Source organism: Merops nubicus, unplaced genomic scaffold (assembly GCF_000691845.1).
Source record: "Merops nubicus isolate BGI_N331 unplaced genomic scaffold, ASM69184v1 scaffold18240, whole genome shotgun sequence".
Classification (NCBI taxonomy): Eukaryota; Metazoa; Chordata; class Aves; order Coraciiformes; family Meropidae; genus Merops; species Merops nubicus.
In genome coordinates, this window is record NW_008583990.1 from 35,194 (window position 1) to 56,879 (window position 21,686).

At 37.0% G+C, this 21,686-nt stretch overlaps 1 protein-coding gene across 2 annotated transcripts in view; it reads left to right on the forward strand.

Annotated features, from left to right (window-relative positions):
• The first annotated feature begins 7,425 nt into the window (after window positions 1-7,425).
• Window positions 7,426-21,686, forward strand: part of TFPI (tissue factor pathway inhibitor (lipoprotein-associated coagulation inhibitor)) — a 27,723-nt gene continuing 13,462 nt past the window's right edge. For both annotated transcript variants that reach the window (XM_008942862.1, XM_008942854.1), the window contains exons 1-2: window positions 7,426-7,540; window positions 14,250-14,450. In XM_008942862.1, coding sequence (XP_008941110.1) covers window positions 7,426-7,540; window positions 14,250-14,450 — 316 coding nt within the window. The remainder of the gene's footprint in view (window positions 7,541-14,249; window positions 14,451-21,686) is intronic.

The following is a 21,686-nucleotide window of genomic DNA, read 5'->3' on the forward strand; positions in this document are numbered from 1 at the left end:
TAGCTAGACCAGACACACAGAGAGGGGGAGAGTTGCTGTATTCCAGACATTTGGCTTCAAGGACTGTTTGTATGTTTCTCCAATAACTCTTCCAAGTGCATAAACAGGAGCAGATACCAGCACTCAGATTGTGTATTCTCCAGGGGCAATGATATCCTTTATGCTGTTTTTCCAGCTTTGTGGATTTCAGTTTACTTTTAGAGCAGACAACACAGATTGCTTTCATGGTTATGTCAATCGGATTAGGTATGTTTCTGGAAAAATGAATATTATTTCTCCTCTGGAAACAAAAGATATATTGACACCATCTTAAACTTTCTGGGAAGCTGCATCAGCATCTACATTTACTTTAAAAAGGGGATTCTGGTAATAATTCTATTCTGTTGTTTAAAATAAAGTGGCAGTTCCTTGAAGTGCTTTGTAACTATCATGATTTGGTTGGTGTGCATTCAGTGTGTTCCAAAAATGTCTGCCAGGGAGAGTCAGAGCATGAGCAACAAAAGAAATTTTAAAACTGAAAAACAAAATGTCAGTTGAGCTTAGGAGCCTCAAGAATTGCATGACTCTTGTATCTCACAATTTTGGAACAAACTGGCTAATTCTAGTACGTACCCCTGCTCTTCTTCTGGGCTGCATTCCAATGTCATATTTTCTCTCTAAGAACTAGAATAAGCAAATGGGCTCTTCATAGATAAAACCAGGAAGAACTGTCTTAAAAAAATTACCTACCTCTACATGTTTCTCTTATGAAATGTTTCTTAACTTTACAGTAGGGATAGAGTGCCCCTGGGGACAGAATGAAGCAAAACCATATGGGGAATTGTATAATTCTTTTCCTCTCATAATATGTCACAGCAACAGAGATTTATTTTTAGTCCTTTTAATTTTCTTTTATACCTCCTTTGTTTGGTTTCCTGAATTATTTCCTGTTGCTGTTAATATCTGCTCGTTTTCCATATTTGATATTGTTTCCATCTTACCTGACGTGTCCTGTTCATAACTGAGTATACCTCTGAAGTTAACTGGTAGGTTTGATTTACTGTTTAATGACAAAATAAGACTAGCTATTTGAACATGGTGATCCAGGTTACGATCTGGACACAAGAAAGTTCAACCGTCCTTCAGAAAAATAAAGCATTCCAAAAGAATTGGTTTTAAAACAATTTATTGAAAATAGCGATTGCAGCAAGCAAATGAGAAATACAAGTATTATATGAAGGAAATACTTAGCTGGTACTGATTTTATGAACTTCATAGAAAGGTCTGTAGGTCTATATTAGCATTTCCTGTAAACGTTCTGTGCCTTGGCTGAGAAGCAGTCTGTTTCTTCTATATTCATACTGTCTTTAACATAATGAGGTCTGGACAATGATTTTTGCTTTCATCAGTCAAAGAAAATGTAGTGTGGAAAGATGAAGCTGAAGTTTTCTGTGCTCTGAGACTCATCTGATGAATGTCCACAGGTGCTGGCACTGCCACTTGACTAAGCAGCACTATCAGTACTGTGGTGAGAAATGACAGGACTATGACACTTTCTTTTCTATAGCAGTGTTATTTTATGTTGGGTTTAAGTATTTGCAGGATGATAATCTGACGTAGCCTGAATCTGGCGATATTCCCACTGATAGCAATTACAGCATTTCTCACCTGTGTGGTGATCCAAAGCTTGTACATCTGTTGCAGTAAAAATTTGTGTGGTGTCTCCAGCTGGGAAGTTAGACAGAGTGAGCTGAACTTGCTTGACAAAGCAAGGAAAATTACGTTTTGCTCTTTGGTATTTGTGTAAAATGTGAACTGTATCACAGTGAGGTTTAGGAAAGGTTAATAGCTGTGATCAAAATGAGTCAGGAGAGGCATCAGTATGGCAGGGAGTTCCCTCCTGTGCCTGCCTGTTATACTTTCATCTGACAGCTTCACTTGAGTGAAATCCAGTTGTTGTGTCTCTGAGGTGTGTACGATACCAGCTTGCGCACAACCGAGCTGATAACAAACGTTCAAGGCTGAAATGACTGTCTCCATTGGCAAAGAATGCTGAGAAGTTCACTGACCTCCAAAGACTTGACTATTTACCAGTGATTATGTCTGAGATTTGAAAACACACTCTATACTTTTCCAGTCCAAGCTGCTTGGAGAACAAAACAGGCTAAGGGCAATGTGCTGTCTTCCTGAAACCATAACTAACATCACTGCTTGTCTGATTTGCTAGTGGCCGTTGTGCTCTGAGAGTAGCTATTGCTAGGATGCTGAAGGCATTCACTGTAAATAGGATTATATGACATATATTTTTGCTACAAACAGGTAGTTTCTGTCCAAGTAGTACAGGTTTGAGTGTGGTGTATTTCATGTTATGTTTTTTAAGACTTATGAAATCATGTAAACTAGTAATTTGGCTTAGCCCACATTTAAAAATACTTTGGTAGCCACAAAATAATATTTCCTTTCCCTGTGGAAAGCTTTGTCCCAATGAAAATGGGCTGTATACGTGGAGTATATCCATTGGATACGTCCAGTTGGAATGTGGCATGTCAGAGAGATGAAGTTGCTACATCTAAATAATTAACTGGCTTATTTCTTTATTACTGTTTCAATCTGTCTTCTATGAGATGGAAGCTGAAATCCAAATAGTGTTCTCAGTATGTCCTTTGATTATGATAAGCTCGTAACGTTGAATCCTGTATCATTTGTTTTATTTGGGGTGTTTTTCCCTAGGGCCAGTAGAAGTAGCTCCAAAATCTTTAGTTCTCCATAAAGGTATCACTAGTAGTTATATGACTTAGTGTAGGTAAATCCAGTGTTCCTGTGTAACTACATTCTTGAGCTATGTTTAAAAATCACTCTTCATTTCAGAGTTTATAATTCACTAGGACTGTTGTATCAGGTGCTCTGTGCTACAGGGAATTAGGAAAATTATTTCCAGGCTACTATTGCCAAAGCGTACTCCCACCATCTCTGCCTCCCAGAATATATCCAGTTCCTAGCTCTCGGGTGGTGGATATTATGGATGTGAGGCCCTGACTGAGCCAGGTAAGAAGAAAAACTCAGTGGAGGAGGAAATCAGGGTCTGGAGCTGTGTCATATGAGGAGCGGAGACAGGATGACAGAATTCCCTGGGGCCAGATGTGAGCTGACTAGGAGAAGGCAATAAATAGGTCCTGGAGGTAAGTTTGGAAAATGGAAAACAGTTTTAAAGCACAAGTGAAAGGAGCTGACAAAAGGAAGTGAAAAGGAAAGAGAAGCCTATAGTTATGTGAAAAACAAAAAAGAAGGGTATTCTTGTGGTAGGCATATTAATTTGTTTTGTTTAGTTATGTTTTGTTTTCAGTTCCTTTATGAGTTGTGTTTGCAAAGCAGCATTTACAACCTTAATAAAACCAGAACCTAAGTGGGAGTTTAAATGTTAAACAGTGACATCAGATCTTACAACTTTTCCAGCATAGAAGCTAATGAACACCTTTGGTTTTCTTTTTAATTTCCCAATTTTCACTTCACTTCCTAGTTTTCACTTGAGAATTTAAGAGACTGCAATAGTGCATCAGAGAGTCAACATTTACGTTAAATGATGGAAAGTAGATAACCAATGAAAATGCTCTCTCACAAGAAGGAATTTTGAATTTCTTGAAGAAATCTGAAGGAGTCTCTGGTCTCAGGACTGATAAAAATTATTAGGGCTGCTACAGTAGGGCACAGAAGGGGGAGATATGTTGGTGGGGGCAGGGGGTGAGTTTTGATTGATCATGCTGTGAATCAGTAGTGGTCGTGTGCTGTACAGTAGAGAGTTTCCCTTTTTATTATGTTCCTGTGACACTGCAGGGCTTTGCTCTGGCCAAAGTCAGTTTGAATGACAGAGTGACACTGCCTCTGGGACTTGGAAATCTGGGGCATTCTTTGTTCAGTTTACATCAGAGCAGAGGTGATGAAGAGCATACTTTGCTCTTCATACTTTCTCCAGAGTTAATAAGAAAACATCATGCTTCAAACAACTGCAAAATAGCCCAAGGAATAAAACACTTTCTAAGGGAACTCACTGACTGCCAGCTGGGAGCCCATGCGACAGGTATGGCTAATTACATCTCTCATACACATCCTAGCAGGCAGCACGAGATATCATAGGACAAACAGAATGCCCTTAAAATATAGTGAACTGAAAAAATATAGTCTGCTTTTATATCTGAGGTGATATAATCCTGTCTAATTAAACCTTTTTACCTTTAATTGTAGGCTGTGCTAAGTTCAGCCTTTGACTATGCAAGTCCTATCTCCTGCTATTCATTCCTCTATTTACTTACATCTGTTGCCTGTTTTTTTGTGTGCATGGGCACTTCCATCTCCTGGGCTGTCAATGTGAATGAATCACTTTTGCAGTCATTACAATGCCACTTTATGCCATTTTCTAAAGCTATCTGGTTTTGGCTACTACCAGAAATGCTAGCTTTTATTTTGCTTTTTCCAGTTAGCTAGTTAGAGATAAATAGCACGCAGAAGAAATGTTTCCTTCTAAACATTCTGGTATGTATAGAAACTGATGCTGAATAGACTGGTAAGTAGAAAAAAGAAGTATATATATATATATATATATACACACACATAAAAGGTGTTTAGGTGGCAGGACAAAAAAAGGCCTGGTTATAGGACCAGGTAAAAAGGATTTGCTATTGGAAACTTCCCTGATGGCTTGTGGTCTGCTTTGTCTACCTGTATTCCAAGCTGAGGGAAGCTAGTGGCATTGTTCACAAATGAAAGAATTTCACTAAACCAGTAAATACATCGGTGCCAATTAATGCCCATCGACCTTTGATTTCGAACAGGTAACATAGATGTTGTCTGTTACAGATGTAAAAATGTTTCACTCAAAAGGCAGTTAGTTTGGGATCAGAAGAGTGCCAAGGAAATGTCTTAGGAATTTGTGGAGTTTGAATTAATGACCCTTCAATATAGAGAAAAAACAGTGTTAATCCTGGACTCATTCCTGACTGTCCCAAATTAGAGCCCTTCTGGAGTAAGGGGCTATGTTTACTCCCAAAAATTTTCAGAATATGGCCTAAATAATCTGACCATTTAATACAAATTATTTAAACTCAAAACATCTTCTATCGTTCCTGTAACAGATAGTCCTTCAAAAATATGTGCACTGGATATTTTACTGAGCTAGATGTCATAGATGAAGTACTTTGAACTGTGCTTTATATATAAAGACAATAAAAATAAATTGAATGCATTAAAAAAGGAAACAAAATCAATATCATAAGAGGCTTAGAACTTTAAAGTTATGTTACTGGGCAGCTGAACATTAAATCTGAAAACTTGGGCTTTTCTTGAGGGTTTGGGGTTTTTAACTGAAAAAGCAGTGCCAAGTTCAACTTTGATCTTGGATTTCACTCTTCCTTTAGGAATTATAAGAAGTAATTAAACTACAAAAGGATTTAAGCATTTCAGTACTAAAACCTTCATCCTCTTCATCTCACCTCCACCCATACCTGACACAATGTTCTTGGAATGTATGACCTTGGGGAAGGTCAGCAAGAACATAAAGGAGATTGTGTTTGGTCAGCAGACTTTGCAGTGAGGTAGCTATGTGGTTAGACAGCCTGTTTTTTTTTCTCTTGGGAAATACCCAAGCATCAGGAAGGTCTACTTCTGACGTACTCTTTTAAGGGAATGTAGGAGTTGAGTGGAAGAAAAGAAATACTCTACCCTGATAAGATTTTTGGTTTTTTGCACAAAAGCACTAATTTATCCTCAAAATGACATAGTGACAATTACATATTTGCTTGAGACAAGCAAAAATCCGTTCTCAAATGAAAAAGAGAAACTTACTGAGGATTTCCATTTGTGGCTGATGGTTTCCTACATTTTTCTTCTACTTGGGAACAAGCTTTAGTGGTTATTGGCTCACTAAGTAAAAATTGCTTGCTAAGTTTTCTGATTTAAATCTATACTCTGCAGAATCCTGGAAGATGGAAACAAGACCTCAACCTGAGTGGTCCAAAACCAAATTCAGATAGGATTTTCCTCAACTAGTGAGAGTTTTGCTGTTGTATTTTGGGGGGTGGGGGAAATATATATATTTATAAAAAATGAGAACCCAGCAGCAAACTTGGAGTTAATCCACAGGCAACTGAGGTTGTGGATAATGTACATGTTCCTTTACAAAGGATAACAACTGTGGCCAAAATCACAAATTAAAACTTCTAAAGAAAACAGCATGCTTAGAAAATTTCTCATATAATTTCAAAATCTAAAATTGAAAGTGTATTCTGTAATGTTTCATTTCCATGAACTCACAGGAACCAGGCAAAGTTTGAAATTTATTGCTAAGTATCAGATCTGTACAGAATATTTGCTGATATTTCTGCTTTTATGTAGCTTAGATTATGTCAAACTACCACTACATTTATTTACACTATAAGGCTAAGTACGTAGTCTTGTGCAGTTTTTTGAAATATTTTGTTATTTCTCCCCATACAGTTTTTCTTAGTGGTGGATTTATTTTAATTTTAGTTCATGTCAAACTAACATCATAACTCAGTCATCTCTCAGATAATAAAGACAATCTTAGACAACTTCAGGTTACCTTGTACAGAGTTATTTTCTTCCTCTTCTAAAGCATGACTGGACTTTTTATCAAGGATGAATAAAAAGATATACTGTAACTATTTCTCTAATCTCTGGATAAAAAAGTAAAATTCCTCCAAGGCCACAAAGCTTTGTGTGGAAGAAAAGTTGTTATTAGGCCAAGGCTTAGACTGATTCTGGAAATCGTAGCATGGACTAGGAAAGCTGAAAAGATTGGTAAGTTGTCAAAAGAGAAATTAAAATTCTGGCTCTGATTTGGTGTTGAAGATTCAACTGCAAATTGGTGAATTTGCCTCGGTGTGGTTTTTACCTTTCTGAGACAGCTTAGCTCACTAGTGTTTTCTTAGATAAGTTTCATATTTCACAGATGAAGACATATCACTCAGAGAGAAGTTTCATCTGTTCAAGATGACTTCTATTAATGTCAAGTGGTACTTTAGTATCATCTGTTGAGCCTTCCTGCTATAGAGCTGTACCCCAAGCACAGTGACAGGTCTCATCTACTCCCATAGCCCCTCCTGCCCTCGCTGCTCTGGGTGATGCAGCCGTGGGATCTTCACAGGCACATAAACAAACACACTAGAGGCAAAACAGTGTCTCATTGCTAGGAACTTTCTATTCCTTAGTTCTTTAAGTTATGTTACATTAATATTAATTAGCTCCACCAAAGTTTAGTGTTGTACCTTAAGAAAAGAGAGTATCTATTGGGAAACTACCTGTTGGGAGCTAAAGGAGATATTGAGGCTATTCTGGAATTAGAATTCAGAAATGCGTAAGGAATGTTTAGTTAGTTTTATGGTTTGCTCTCAAGAAATCTCATGGAAGTGTATATTGTTATTTAATACAGGGAAGATGAAAGGAAGAAAGAAGGGACGTTCTTTACCTTTAACCTTAACCTTGCTGTTCATCTGTGTCACTGGATGTGTGACTACTGACTTCGATGACAGTGAAGAGGAGGATGTTTTGGGTAAGAGCTTTCAAAAATTACACATAAAACTATCTCAAACAGTGAAACCCCTATGTTAAAATGCACTGTGGATGTAATTCTGTACTTGAGAACCTTTCTGGGAAACTTGTGAAAGTGGAACTAAGCTAAAAGGCACTGATTTCTAACAGGAGGATGCTCAGAAGCTTGCATTAATCTCTAGCAAAACTACCTGTGTAAAGACTTCTGTTTCCCATGGTTTTTGGAACATCCAACCCTAATTAAATGCTGTATTGGATATTGAGATTATTCCCTTAAAGCTCTGCTTTAGGACCCACGGAAAAGTTCGGTGTTTAGGGAAAAGAACACACATACAGCTGGTAAACTCTGGTTTTATCTCCCCATGCACACGGAGCAGAAATATGATAAATGACATCTGTCCTGTACACAGCTCTCTTCAGATACAATTCATTTGTCAAGTTTCAACTAAAGATTTGTGGTCTAAATTACTGCCCTAGTTGTTTTTCTGGGCCTTGAAGTAGCTCTTTGTATAGCCCCAAGTGATTTGATATTGCTGGATACATAAAACCTCACTAATTCAATATTTTTATTAAGAATAATACTGTCAGAAGTGTGACTTAGAACTGGGGAAGTTCTTGGCGGATTACCATTGTAAGGTCATTGTTTACTTTCACTTCATTAGAATTAAGTAAGGTGGATCATAATTCTACACCGGAGATCATTGTGAAAGATATTTTAAATTTCTCCAAAACCAATTTTTATAAAGCAGATGAGGGAAAAATACAGAACAAGAAATTTGCCAGGTTATTTTTTTGCCTTCTATTTACTTCATTTATAAAACATAATAAGAAAATTATTTCAATGAAATTAAGTAATCTTTTTATTGAGCATTATTTTATCACTGGTTATTTTACAACCAATTATTTAGGAGTATATAACCAGTAATTGATTTGGGCTTGTATTCCAAAGTAAAAAAACAAGCAAATGTGATGCTTAGAAATTAAACTAGGACCCAATTTATAGGCCCCAGCATTTTTGTGACTATTGGAGACTCAGTGGCAATGTTTACAAAAAAAAATATTTTTGCAGTAATCTCTTTATAAAATTATTTGAGTTGTTAATTAAAACTATATTTGTGGTTTCATAAGAGTGAAATTCTGGTCTTGAATTTATCTCTAGAAATTTTATAGGCTGCAATTTCATTGATAACATTTATTTTCTGAGTCAGATGGTTATAGAACATTTTATCCCAGAATTCAATAAATTTCAGGTATTAAAGAATAAAGTTAAGTTGTGTACATCCATTATTTGTGATGTCATACTTGTGGATCACATTTAGTATAAGTGCTTTGTGAATCTAAGAGGGTTTTATTTGTCTATTAGTATTTAAATTATAGTAATAATTAAGGTTGCAAGTCAAGTTCAATGGGATAAGAAAGGATTTTCAGTTTGTTCCCTTCTAGCAAAGCCTGTCATTTTTCCACCAGCAATAAAAAGGATAATATCAAAAATAAAGGATTAAAAATAACTAGTGTATATATATTATTCAGTAACAGCTTACATGGTTGGGAGTGCTTTAGTTGATGTTCCAAAGCCTGAAGAAAATGATTCACAAGTTGAATGTGCTTTTTATTCATATGTGAATGTTTACCAAGAATAAATGTGACTGTTTAAAGAAGAGGTAGGAAACACTTGGGTAGGAAAAGCTCTGAATGGTGTGTGTGGGTGGGAGGCTGTCAAACTGACAAAGATGAAGAGAGAAGAAATAGCTATTCATTAGTGACAAGGTGCTCAGTATTGATATCACTTATCAAAGAGAGACATTTACAAGAAAGCCTGGAAAGATGACAGCATATCTTTATAATTAAGGGTAACCACAGAAACTCATGTAAAGTTGAGGACCCATAACCTTAAGCAAACAAAACCAGAAAGTATTTTACATAAAAAGAAATATTCCTGACCAAGTTTTGTTTTTCCAATTTAATTTATATGGTTCTATTTTGAAAAGCAACTCTGCAATAATACTGTTCACTTTCATATTTATGGTTCTATAGGTATAATACAGAAATCAGTTCACTTTCTACTTAAAAGGATGTATTTTTAACAACCAGCCCTGCAGATTATCCTTAAGATTCTGAAAGTCAAGTTAGTCTTTTATTAAGCCTATGGCCAGGGGAAAAAGTATTTGGTCTACTTGTATTAATAGAAGAAGATTCATTATTCACCACTTCTGGTTTTGTATTATACTGCTTACTAGTAAAGTGATAACAGTGCTGTGCATGGATCACATAAGGTCCATGTGCTGGAGGCTACTGCATCTCTAACTGCAGGTATAGCAAAGCTCTCACCATGAAATTCCTGCCTGCTAGTTGAGAGTGGCTGATCCTGTGTTAAACAGCCAGGTCTTGAACTGCACAAGTTGCCAGGTGAATGACACTAAATGTGAGAACAGCTGTGCTGTGTCCCAGCAGTTCTGGCCAGCACCCTGTTTCTGACTGCTGCCAAAGTAGGAAGACTGAAAGAATAGAGGAAGAAGGTAGTGACAGAAAATATCTGCACTAAACTCGTGCTCTTTGGGAGCCATTTCATCAGCACTACTTTGCACTTCCCACAAACCATGGAGTGGAAAGATTGCTAAAACAAAGCAGTGGATGCTTAGTGCCTTCTGTTATGGAAAGCCTATGTAGCTGATATAATGAAATCATTAAGTTAAAAATTCAAGGAAGAGAGGAGAAGGAGGGGAGGTTTTGCTTTGCTTTATTTTGATGTTAGTATGGCAGGTAATAACTTTGGTGTGACAGGGAGCTTGAGCTGCAACTGTTACTTATTTCTAGCAAAACAAACTCAGTTTTCTTAGTCTAGGATAGTACAGTTCTGTAATTCTACAGATTTTCTAAGTTTATTTGTACCAGATGCCTAAAGTGGATGAGTAATAAATATCCAACAGTGCCAGATACAATGTGGAGGATTAAGTTAATTTTCTTTTTAAAAGGACAAACGTAACATGCTACGCTTAAAGGGGAATCAATCCAAGGTAGAAAATAACTGTTGAAGCACCTGTATGACAGGGTTATATTTGCTGGAAACTCCGTGGAAGTTGCAAAGCATTACAAAAATAATGCAAGGTTGTACAATAAGGCAAGTAATTCTGTCTTGTATTAAGAAAAAACCCCAAAGGATAATTATTCCATTCTATTTGGCATCAGTAATGCCTCAAGTGGAGGATTATGTTCAGCTCTGGGCAGCACACTAACAGTAATCCAGACCAGCAGGGAAAGATCCAAAGCAGATTTGTAAGGGGTTAGAAAGCAAGGCCAATAAAATGATTGGAAGAAAGGAGTTTATTTAGTATAGAGATAATTAATAGGAGACAAAACTCCTCCAAAAGAAAGAAAGTAGACCAGAGGTGGGCTATGATGCCATGAGTCCTGGAGGGCTGCTGCAACATGAAGGGTTCAAGCACCCTGGGACGGAGCCTGAACCTGGAGAGACCAAAGTAAAGGCTGAGAGTGCAAGAGGCCACTTTCCCTCCTGCAGCTGCCTGGAATTGCAAGACACAAATGGTGGGTTAGAAAATCAAAATAAATTTACTACATATATATGATTTAAACTTAATCTGTCTGTGCACTGCCAGGAGTACAAAATGATTTAATATGTATTAAAGAATGTTTAGGCTCTCTATTACAAAAAGGCCTGTCTTGCAACAAGTGTAGTGAAATACTGGACCTGGGTCCTTGAAGTTACTGGGAATTTCACTGGAGCTTTTTAAGAACAATTTGGTCATGTGTCAGAAAAGGTCTCAAAGTTTTATCTCATTGAAATATCCCAAAACTTGAATGAGAAACTCCATTAAAACTCTTTCCAATTTTAACTTCCCACATTTCTCTTGCAGAATATTCACTGACCTTCCTGACAGACATCTTCCCTAAGTGTTACATTCTGTGCTTTTCACACAGGACCTAAAATGTGTTAAGAACAATTTGTTCCAGTGTTCAAGAGTAGAGGAAGAGATCTTATACTAAGAATTAATTTTCTCAAGGTGTATTCCACGTGTGAAATGCATGCAGGCAGATTTGTATCCATGCACATCTAGTGGCCAGTGACTCACACTTGCCTTCTAATCTGAGAAGGGAAGCCAATTTTGTATCCTCTGTGCCAGTTAAGTGTTCCCAGGTGTAAAATAATGGGGAAGAATTCTTTCACTGTTCCCAGACACAAGAATGATTCAGTTCCCATGAATCCCCTTGAGACTTCCTTCTTCAGAATCACTTGGTCATTTTTCAGACTTGGAGGATTTGGCCCTTGGGGGTTTCACAGGGTACAGATTTTAGTCAAAGTATGGTGACTTTCTAGCATTCCCAAGAAAATAGATGCCTGCCAAAAAGTGTGACACACATAGTCATCATGTTTGTACCAGATGTCAGCATATCTGACAGTGGTAACAGTGTCACTGTGATTGCAGAGGAAAGGCCTCGGGAGGTAAGCAAAACAATAATTGAGTTCTGTGGTTTTGATGGGAAATAGGCTAGGAGTTGAGACCACAAAGTTCGCAGGAGAAGCTCTGCTAAGCCATTTGTTCATCATCTCTGTGTAGTTTTGCAACTCTGTTGCACTCTGTTTCTGTTTTGATAGCCCACAGCGCTGGTGTGGCATAATATAGCAAGCAAAATGAGTTGACATAACCCTATGGCAGAAATTCCAGTAGTTAGGAAACCTGGTAAGTTTTCACAATCTGTTTTAGACTGAGCTGTGTCTGTGACACAGGTCATGTAGGAGGTCACATGTCTTGTGTGCCAAGAAAATAACATGTTCATGAAGCAGCTGCCAGCCGTCACCCCAACTGCATTTGAATTGGATCAGTTTCAGTGGTGCTCTGAGTGTTTGATGTTACCATTTCAGGAGTTATTCCAAAAGTTACTGAAAACTTCAATGTTTTGAAGGCATTTTTTCCCTATTACTGAGTGGGGGAAGTCCACAGTTGTGTTTTGCAACACAATATCCTCTCAACTTTTGAAGTTGAGCCCTTTTAAGTCCCTTCCAAAGGATTCCTAAATCTGTTGGAGAAGTTTAGAACTTTGGATTCCAACTTGGAATCTCTTGTGACTTCTACATCCTAATTCTTTGTGGACTCAGGAAGACCTAGATAAGGAGACTGTCAAGAAAAAAAAAGTCAGGAGTATCTTTGGCAAGCAGGGTTCCACAGGCAGTTTGTTGAATCTAATGTTTCTTCAAAACATTTCTTTTAATTCATGATGTTTCCTATCACACAGTCTTCAGTAATATTTTCAAATCTATTTTCCTAAATTCAGAATCTGTACATAAAATGTCCCTAATGAGGAAACAGTCAGAAACTATTTTAGGGACTGAATATTTAATGAAAATTTTGAAATTAGGTGTATTTTAACACCAAATAGTCCATTTTTTGGAGGATCTAATTGTGTTCTGTAACGTTTGTATTGATGGCAATTGTGTAATAAAGTTCATTAATTTTAATGGATTTAAAAGTCATGAGTTCAGAAATTTTAGTGCTGACAATATTTCTTTCCTGTAGGTTTAATAGTTATAAGTGGCTCAAATGGAATAGTAAACTTCCATTGACCTCAGTATTTATGAGGATTTATCTCAGCTGTGCATTTCATTTTAAGATGATACAAGTTGGCAAATTTTATAAGTTAAAATTAGATATCCACAGAGCAGGTAGGTAGTAGTTATACCAACTTCCTTTTTGCCATGTCATAAAGCCTGATTTTTGTGGATTCTTTTAATTAAAACTGGAAAATTAATCTATGTAGTAGTAGAGGTTTTTTTCCCCTCCTCTTTCCTGGGCCCCTACAAAGAGCATAGACAAATACTTCTGTTGCAAGTGTACAAGCTCTGTAAAGCTTTCAAAATTCTCTAGGGTAAAATAGTTTCTTGGAAAAGCAAAACAGGAAAAGTTATTAAACCATATATTGATAAGGGAACAGTATTGCAGACTGGGTCATCTGACTTTCCTTATAGACACTGACAGTGCAAAACTTCGCTAGTGTTCTTCTTCACAACCTGTCTGACACTCTTTACAGAACATGTCCTGACCTAATTATGTTGAATACATAGAAAAGACAGGATTTGAGAAGGTGCAGTTTCTTTTCACCTAAGCGTTCTCTCTTAGCTGTTGAAAGCTCTAAGGGAGGACCGTGGAGATGCAGGGAGGTGGGGCGGTTCGGTGGCCGCAGGGCTCCGGCTGGCTCCCTGTACGGGAGCGGCGCAATGGAACGGGGGAGCGGTGACCTCTGCGGGCGATCTGGCGAAGTTCAGCCCACACTGTTGGTGTGAGAGGTCTTTAGGAGCTGTGTGTGCTACCGAAAGTGCACGGAAGAGAGCACAAGGAACCCTCTTTCCGCCTTTTTTTTTTTTTTTTTTTAAATATGTGTCTTTGGGAGCTGCTAAGATTTTTCTCAGTGTATCTGTTTTTCAGAATTTCTCCCTAGCTCCTTTGATTAAGCCACTGTTTAGAGATTTATGATTAGTTCAAGTTTTTAATATGAACTGGTTTGGTTGAAACCACACATTTGGTTGGACTGAATGGAATTTGTTTTCCCATGTCATGATTTTCTTTTTACACCTATGTGTAGTGTCGTCTGAGCTTAGTCTCCAGCAGGAGACACAAGCAATCTCATTTTGAAGTTATGCTGTGCAGTGAAGCAAACTAGCTTAATAACAGTTACTCTCCTTCTCCCCTGTATCACAGGTGCTGCTTTGCCACCATTGAAACTGGGGCATTCAGTCTGTGCCATGAAGGCAGATGAAGGCCCGTGCAAAGCAATCCACGTGCGTTACTACTTCAACATGCAAAGCCGTGAGTGTGAAATGTTCGAGTACGGTGGATGCCATGGCAATGAGAACAACTTCCTAACGCTGGAAGACTGTCAGAAGAAGTGCGTGGTAACAGGCTAGTACCAATTCTCTCATCCTCCTATCAGCTCTTCATTTGCATCTGTTGTTTCTCATGCTCAAAGCATATGAATTTTGGAAGAAGAAGGCTTCTTCAGTTCCTATTAATACAGAAATGTGATGCCTCCTAATTATGTTCCCACAAATTATGCTATATTGTAGCCATCTGAACTATTTTAAATTGTTCAAGCAAACATTCAGGATTTGGACAGATAAGTGTGACTTTTTTTAGTGAAGCAATGTAATAGAGAGACCAATACAGTAAAGCTCATTTTCTAGCTAGAGCCCTGTTTTCAATGAGTTCTTAAAGTGAAACTGATTTTGAGGCTGGGCTAACCTGGTGGACAGCACAAATGTTCTTTATTGCTTTCAGAGTGTCTAACCCAATTTTTGAATGTCAGTTTTCACTTGAGAAGCTGATAGAAGCTGTCCAAAATCTTGGACATTTGCTATAATTCAGCATGCTTAGAACTACAGTTGCAAATTGTCATTAAAAATACCAGGTATAGCTGTTTGTCATAAAAAGATCTGTTTTGTTGAAACCTCATCAATTAATCATTAGGAAGAAGAAAATATCATACACAGCAGAATATGCAGAAAGTGCCTTGTTAATGCTGGGTTTGCCATTAAAAATGATCCTTACATTTAACTAAAGCTTTCAGCCTTGTGAAAGGAAACAACTCCTTTCCCTCACAGGAGTGTATGAAAGTTAGAAGATTCTTAAAATTGGAAGTTAATGCCAATGGTGCTAGAGATTTGGCAAGTTTATATTTTTAGAGACTGAAGGAATTCAAGTGGTATTGAGAGTTTCCTTTGGATGCCTAATATGGATCTTGCTGTCATGGGAATTAGATAGACTGTGTCTGGCTGTGTAAAAAGGGAGTGATAATGAGGGAGGGACTGATAGAGGGAATTAGAAAAAAAAAATCCAAAATAAAGAGCTCCTTAAATGTGTGTGATAGTATACCAACTATATAGGCTTTTTTTCCAAGTGAATTCATATATTGGATGTTCATTTCTTGAGACTTTGAGGTAAGACAGAAAAGTAGAGAACAGGTCATAGGTTACTCTGAGGGCAGGCAACACAATCAGATTAAAATTTTGAATCTCTCCTGCCTGTTAGAGATGTACCCTGCTAGCACTCTACTGCTAAGCAGATCTCAATAGGTGTCACTTTGCTTGCCCTATTTTCATAATTTATTCCAGTGCTGGGCCTTTCAAAAAAACTGGAAATCTGTTGATGTGCTGTAGACACTGACTTGGTTTGCAGGATACTAATTTGTACCTCCTAGGACTAGCATAAGTCACTTCCAAGCACAGCAAGTTTATATATCTTACAAAAAAATACTTCCAGAAGTTTCAGATGGGAAAATTTATTTCAGAAGCTTCTTTTTGAGGTCTCTGACCCAAATAGACTATATATATGAAAGAGAAGCTGATTTACAGCATTGTGCAATGTCTGTAATAAATGGAAATGTCTATATTACCCACCTCCTATCCCTTCCAGAATTCACACCTACATAGTATTTAGATCAGGCCTTAAATCTGTTTCACAACACATCTGTGTTTCCTGATAAAAAATGGTTATGAATTGTGTCACTAAATTTATTCTAGACATCAAGGTAAGAATCTGTCCCCATCCTGGTGTCAGAGGAGTGGCTGGGGCTGATGTGCATACTACCCCAAGCAATGTCTTAATAACATTTGTTAATTATAATGCTTGTAATCCTCAGAAGATGCCAACGTTACCTGATCATACCAATAAGACAGTACTGTAAAAAAGCAATTCATCTTCCCTTTTAGTGACACAAAAAGGAAGGGTGATAACAGAAAAATCAGTGTAGCCCATAGACTGTGTTAGAATCAGAGCAGGGAATACACCTCAGCATCTCTGGCATTTACCTGACTAGTAGGTGTAATCTCTTATCTTCTCTCTGTATGACCTTCAACTAGATTATATTGTCTTAATACCTACTTACACTTCCACACAGTTGATCAAGTTTTTTGAATAATTACAAGTGTCTGAAACAAAAATCAAAAAAATACTAAAACATTTTGCAGGTTCTATGTTCCTTATACTACTTTTCAGCTACCCACATAGGTAGCTGATGTTTCCTGCAGATATGTTTATGTAATAGAACAAGTTGTTTGAATACAAACCAGTGCAACAGCAACACATGTGATTGTCCAGAACAGGATTTGTGGATTTCTAAATTCAGTTCTTTGACTCAGACTTTTCCCCTTCTGTATCCAGTCCAGCCACAATTGGAGAGCATATGTGTTTATTATCTATTTATAGTATGACAATTTCAAATTATGTTTACAATTTACCGAGTAAAGCAGGGTTGCTTTCTCACCTACTCCAAGTGAGCCAGAAATAGTGTTGGCTGAGTTTTCACTCAGGCCTCGATGGGACTGTATGTATAAATAATAGCAGAACTTAACCTGAAGTCTTGTACACGAGCACAAAGTTTCACTGGTTAGAAAACACTGGAAGAACATCTAACAGAGAAAAATCCATCCTTCCCAAAAGGTATCCCTGGTCTTGATCACTTTGATCTTTCCATCAAGAAGACTGCATGCATTTTATTTACCTCACTAAATACTAAGTCAAGGCATTATTTACCATTCACACCTATTTTCTGACGTGCTGAAGTCACCGTGCATTTCTGATATTGTACCTGGCACTACAGATAATCTATTCAAATGAAGAAAAAAACCTCAACAAAACCAAACCACAAAAGTTTAAAAAGAAAGCAGGTATCAGTTATGTTTCTAATCAATCAATCTTGTTTTGCTTTTAAACAAAATTGTTTAAAATTGCATGCTTAAAAGGGTTTATAAAGCTATATCAGGATGGAAAAAACAAACACTACAGAATTTCAGTAACAACTTGTCAAAGTAAAAAAGATCAGATCACTCCATTCTTTAAGTGAATGGCAATTTTTTCAGAGCATTTTACTCTAAGGATTAATTTGAAACTTATATTTTGGCTTCTGGGGATATCCATTAATGAGCCTCAGAGACCAGATGTGCTGCAGGAAAGAAATGGCAAGAATCAGACACAGTCTTGCTCTGTTTTCAGGAGTCATATATAGGTAAATATAGTATTACTGATATTAAAATAAAGTATATCTTGAAATTACATCCTTTTGAGGAAGAGCGATATGGAAATCATAATTCCTTAGCTACTAAATAACATAATCTAGCATTTGAAGTAAAAAAAAAAAAAAAAAAAGAGAGATATGACACAGAGAAAAGCATCTTCCTGAATATAAACACCTTGCCCTAAATACAGGCACACACAAAGTCAGGGTAACCTTGTCCTACTTGGATCTGAAATGGGTCCTAAGCCATCTCTTAGCTGAGAAGGGAAAACCTTGTACATCAGTAATCCAGTTTCTTTTCATGCTGAAGTATCAGATACTACTAGTGTCGAGCACAAAATAGTAATCTGGATGTACCTGCATTAAGTTTCTTTAGAAAATGGGATAAAAGCTGTTTCAAGTACTGTTCTTTCTCCAGACTATACTATTTGTGTCTTGGATTATTCATACCTGAGTAAAAAACAGATGCAAAAGTAAGAAAGAATTCAAGTAATAAGTCTTTAAATCTTAACAACTACTAGATAAGGGCAGATGATAAATAGTTCATTGCAGATAATCAAAGAAAAAATTCATTACAGAGGAATGGAGAATCAGGGTTGTGTTTAACCAGTATAACAAACTAACAGGAAAATGATATTTTGCTCCTTTTCTACCTCTGATGTTTTGTTCTTCTGTTTCTACAAATTGTCCTATCAAAATTCTAACTCTTCATCTTGATCAGGAGCGGGACCCTACAATACTTGAGGAAAGCAAATAGCCTTGTGCTTGTTATAGCACAGCTTATCATCAGTGACAGGTTCAGAATTCATGTATCAAGACCTAGGTGATAATTCTAGTATCTCTCTGTCTGGGTCACTTTCTCCAACCAAAATATGCCAGTTTTAGTGCTTGTTAGTCGAGAAGGTAGGGAGGGATATAGTGCTTGAGGTTTAAAAGGCAGTCTTCCTCCAGTTTGGGCTGAAGATTGCCACCCACCAAACGAAGACTTAGCATGCAGTGTTTGGAAATCATCACCCCCATAAAAGTTTGTGGCCAAAGAAACTGATTTCTTCCTCTACTTAACCCAGCCTGGGCAGATTTCTGAGTATTAATTGATATTGCTTATTCTGTATGGTTATCCAGAAGATGTATCTCTACTAGAATTTGATGATGTTTCCATGAGGAGTCAAGATGGAGTAATGTACTTTTACAGAGTGAAAAAATATTCCTGGTGTAGCATTACTGTTTTGCATATTAATTGTCTGTTTGACAAATGGTCTTTCTAGACTTAAAATTCTTCCTCTGTCATATGGCTTCCATGAATCATAAGTCTGTATCGTGGATTTAACTGATTTTTTTTTTCCCTATGGACAATCAGATTAAAAGTTTCTTTCCACATTTTTTAAATTTGCAGTGCAGAAAGTAATGAAACTTGTTGCTGAACTCCACAGTTAAAACATACATAAAAGTTTAAAAAATGAATGTTGACAGTGTTGTTCTATGAGAATAACTTTCCTTAAAACACATTTTATTCACTTCTGTGCTTTGTTTAGAAAATTATGATTAATCTGTTTCTAGTTATGCCTCCACAAAGTTTGACAAATACAATCTTTGAAGATTTAAAAAAAAAAACAAACAAAAAAAAACAAACAAAAAAAAAACCAAAAAAAAACAAAAAAAAAAAACAAAAAAAAAAGAAAAAAAAACCAAAAAACTGAAACAGTTATTTTCCTGGATGAGCATTCAGTGGCAGAAAGGCCTGGGGTCCAGGATGTGAAGACAGCTCTTCTTTTTCTGTGACCTGGCTGGCTCTTGGTACTTTACATCTGATACATGGCTTGGGTTTCAGTTTGGCCCGCAGCATTTTTGCCATGCTTGGAGCAGGGTCATTTGCAGGATTGCAGCTGCCAGTAGCTCATCCAAAACTTGCAACTTCTTGGAATTTTGGAGTGTTTATCCTAAACTGCAGTAGAAAGGCTAAGACAGAGGGTTAAACTGAAAAAAGCAGGGTTGATAGATACAGAATTCGGAATGAAAAATGTCCAAAAGTCATAATCAGATGCTATGAGTAAAGATCTATAAAATTATTTCTTCAATATAATGTTGCTATTTTGATGAATATTATTACTTCAGTTCTGACATAGATGTTGGAGTAATATCTAGAATGTGTCTTCTGGATCAGATCCTGTACTGGCATATAATTTGTATAACTCCATAGAATAAAACTGAAAGTTATTTAAAATGCCAACTGGCTTGATGTCTACATCTTGGTACTCAGCCCAAGTACAGTATTTGGTGTCTACATAACAGTGATCCAAGAATCCAGAAGTGTCAAATCTGCCATGAGGAACTGGACCAATAAAGGCTTATTATTTCTGTATTCTCTGAATGAGAAACAGCAGCTAAAATGGTCTGGTGGCACACAGTGTGCTGTCAACCATCAGCCATAAACTAAACTAATAAGTTAGCCTGCTTTTGCCAACATAGTTCAGTAAAAAAAAAAAAAAAAAAAAAAAAAAAAAAAAAAAACAAAAATAAGTTCAGTAGGTTCTTTTTGTTAAATCTGGCTCTGTCTGAGAAGTCCTGTAGTACATGGTTATATTCATCTCACTTACTGTTTCCAGTATTTATTACTGCAGGGAAATCACTATTTAGTAACTGTAGAAGTCAGACTGAAAAGACAATATGAGTGACTGGAAAATGCTTAAAAATAAAGAAAAATCTAAGAGCTATTCAGAAAATTACCAGTATGAAGAATGTGAAGGCCAAGATTGATAACAATAAGCTAAAGGAGAGATATTTGATGTATATACTAATTCAGAAGAAATAATGTCAATAGTCAGTGTCCGATTTTCCAGTGTTAAGCACAAATATAAGAATAACTGAACCAACACGGGTGAATTCCCTGTCTCCTTAAATTATAGCAACTTTTCACAATTTTTGAATGAATAAAGACAGAAATGAGTAATTCCTAAAACTGACTGAGTTCAAGAGAGTTCAGAGAGCCCAGCTAGAGGCTGAGCATTCCAAGACTCTGTAAGACAGTGTTCAGATCCAGGGTGCTTATTTCTGACTCAAGCCTCCTAGAAATCAGCTGCAGTTGTTTGTTTTTTTTTCATGTACCCCGTACTTACCAGTTCAGGGAAGAAAAAATTACTTTTAAGAGGACTTTGTCTATGTGCTCTGTTGAGCAAAGGTCCATTAGCACTAGGTCCTAGTTTTCAAAGCTCTAAGTATATATCCTAGGCTACTTAAGCTTCTAGCAGGGGAAAATACCTGCTGATAAAAACGTTCTGGACATGACAGAAATTCTGATGTCCATCATTTACATATCAGATCTACTCAGTTTACAAAGAAAGTGACTCAGCTGTGGATTTGGCTTTTTGACTGAAACCAGAAGCAAAAAGACACTGTTGACATAGTAGTAAGATTAAAACATTGTAGGCCTATATCAACTCAAAATAAATTCTTCCTGTTCTGTGATAGAAGAGTAGAGCTCATATGGCAAAGTATTGCTGATTTTGGCCTGAAGGGGACAGCTGAGTGAAATTAGTGAAATGGTCTGTTGTGAGTGTCCATGGTTTAGGCCATGGGTTTGAATGCTGAAGGCATGGCCTCCTACTACAGGAAGTACTGGAAATATGTTCAAATAAATGATATGTCACTCCAAAGTGCATGTCATGTCTTTAAATAATACTTTTTTAAGGATGCCAGCTGCATTGTCCCAGAGATGGAAGGAAAAGTATCATGACAGAATTTCTATGCAATAGATTGGCCTGGAAAATGCAACACATGCATGTTTCCAGAAGAAAAAGAGTGAGCTGTGGTGGATAATGGCACACAAGGGCAGTACAGTTAATGCTAAAACCTTATTAGTCATCATCAGCACCTCTTAAAACAGGAGCCACACAAAGTGTATCATTATATAAAGGATGATCAGAAACAATTGCTCTGGAATATAAGTGGAGAATAAACTGCTAAAATTCCCTTCTATTTTGGACTGTGAAGAGATTGTTATAACTGGAGCAGATGGGATTTTATTAAAATTACAAATTAGAGAAAAAGTGAGGATACAGATGGCTTAAGTATCTTCTGCTACTGCTTCCATAGCAGGGAAGGGCAGAGCAAGAACTCTGCTTTCCAGCAGG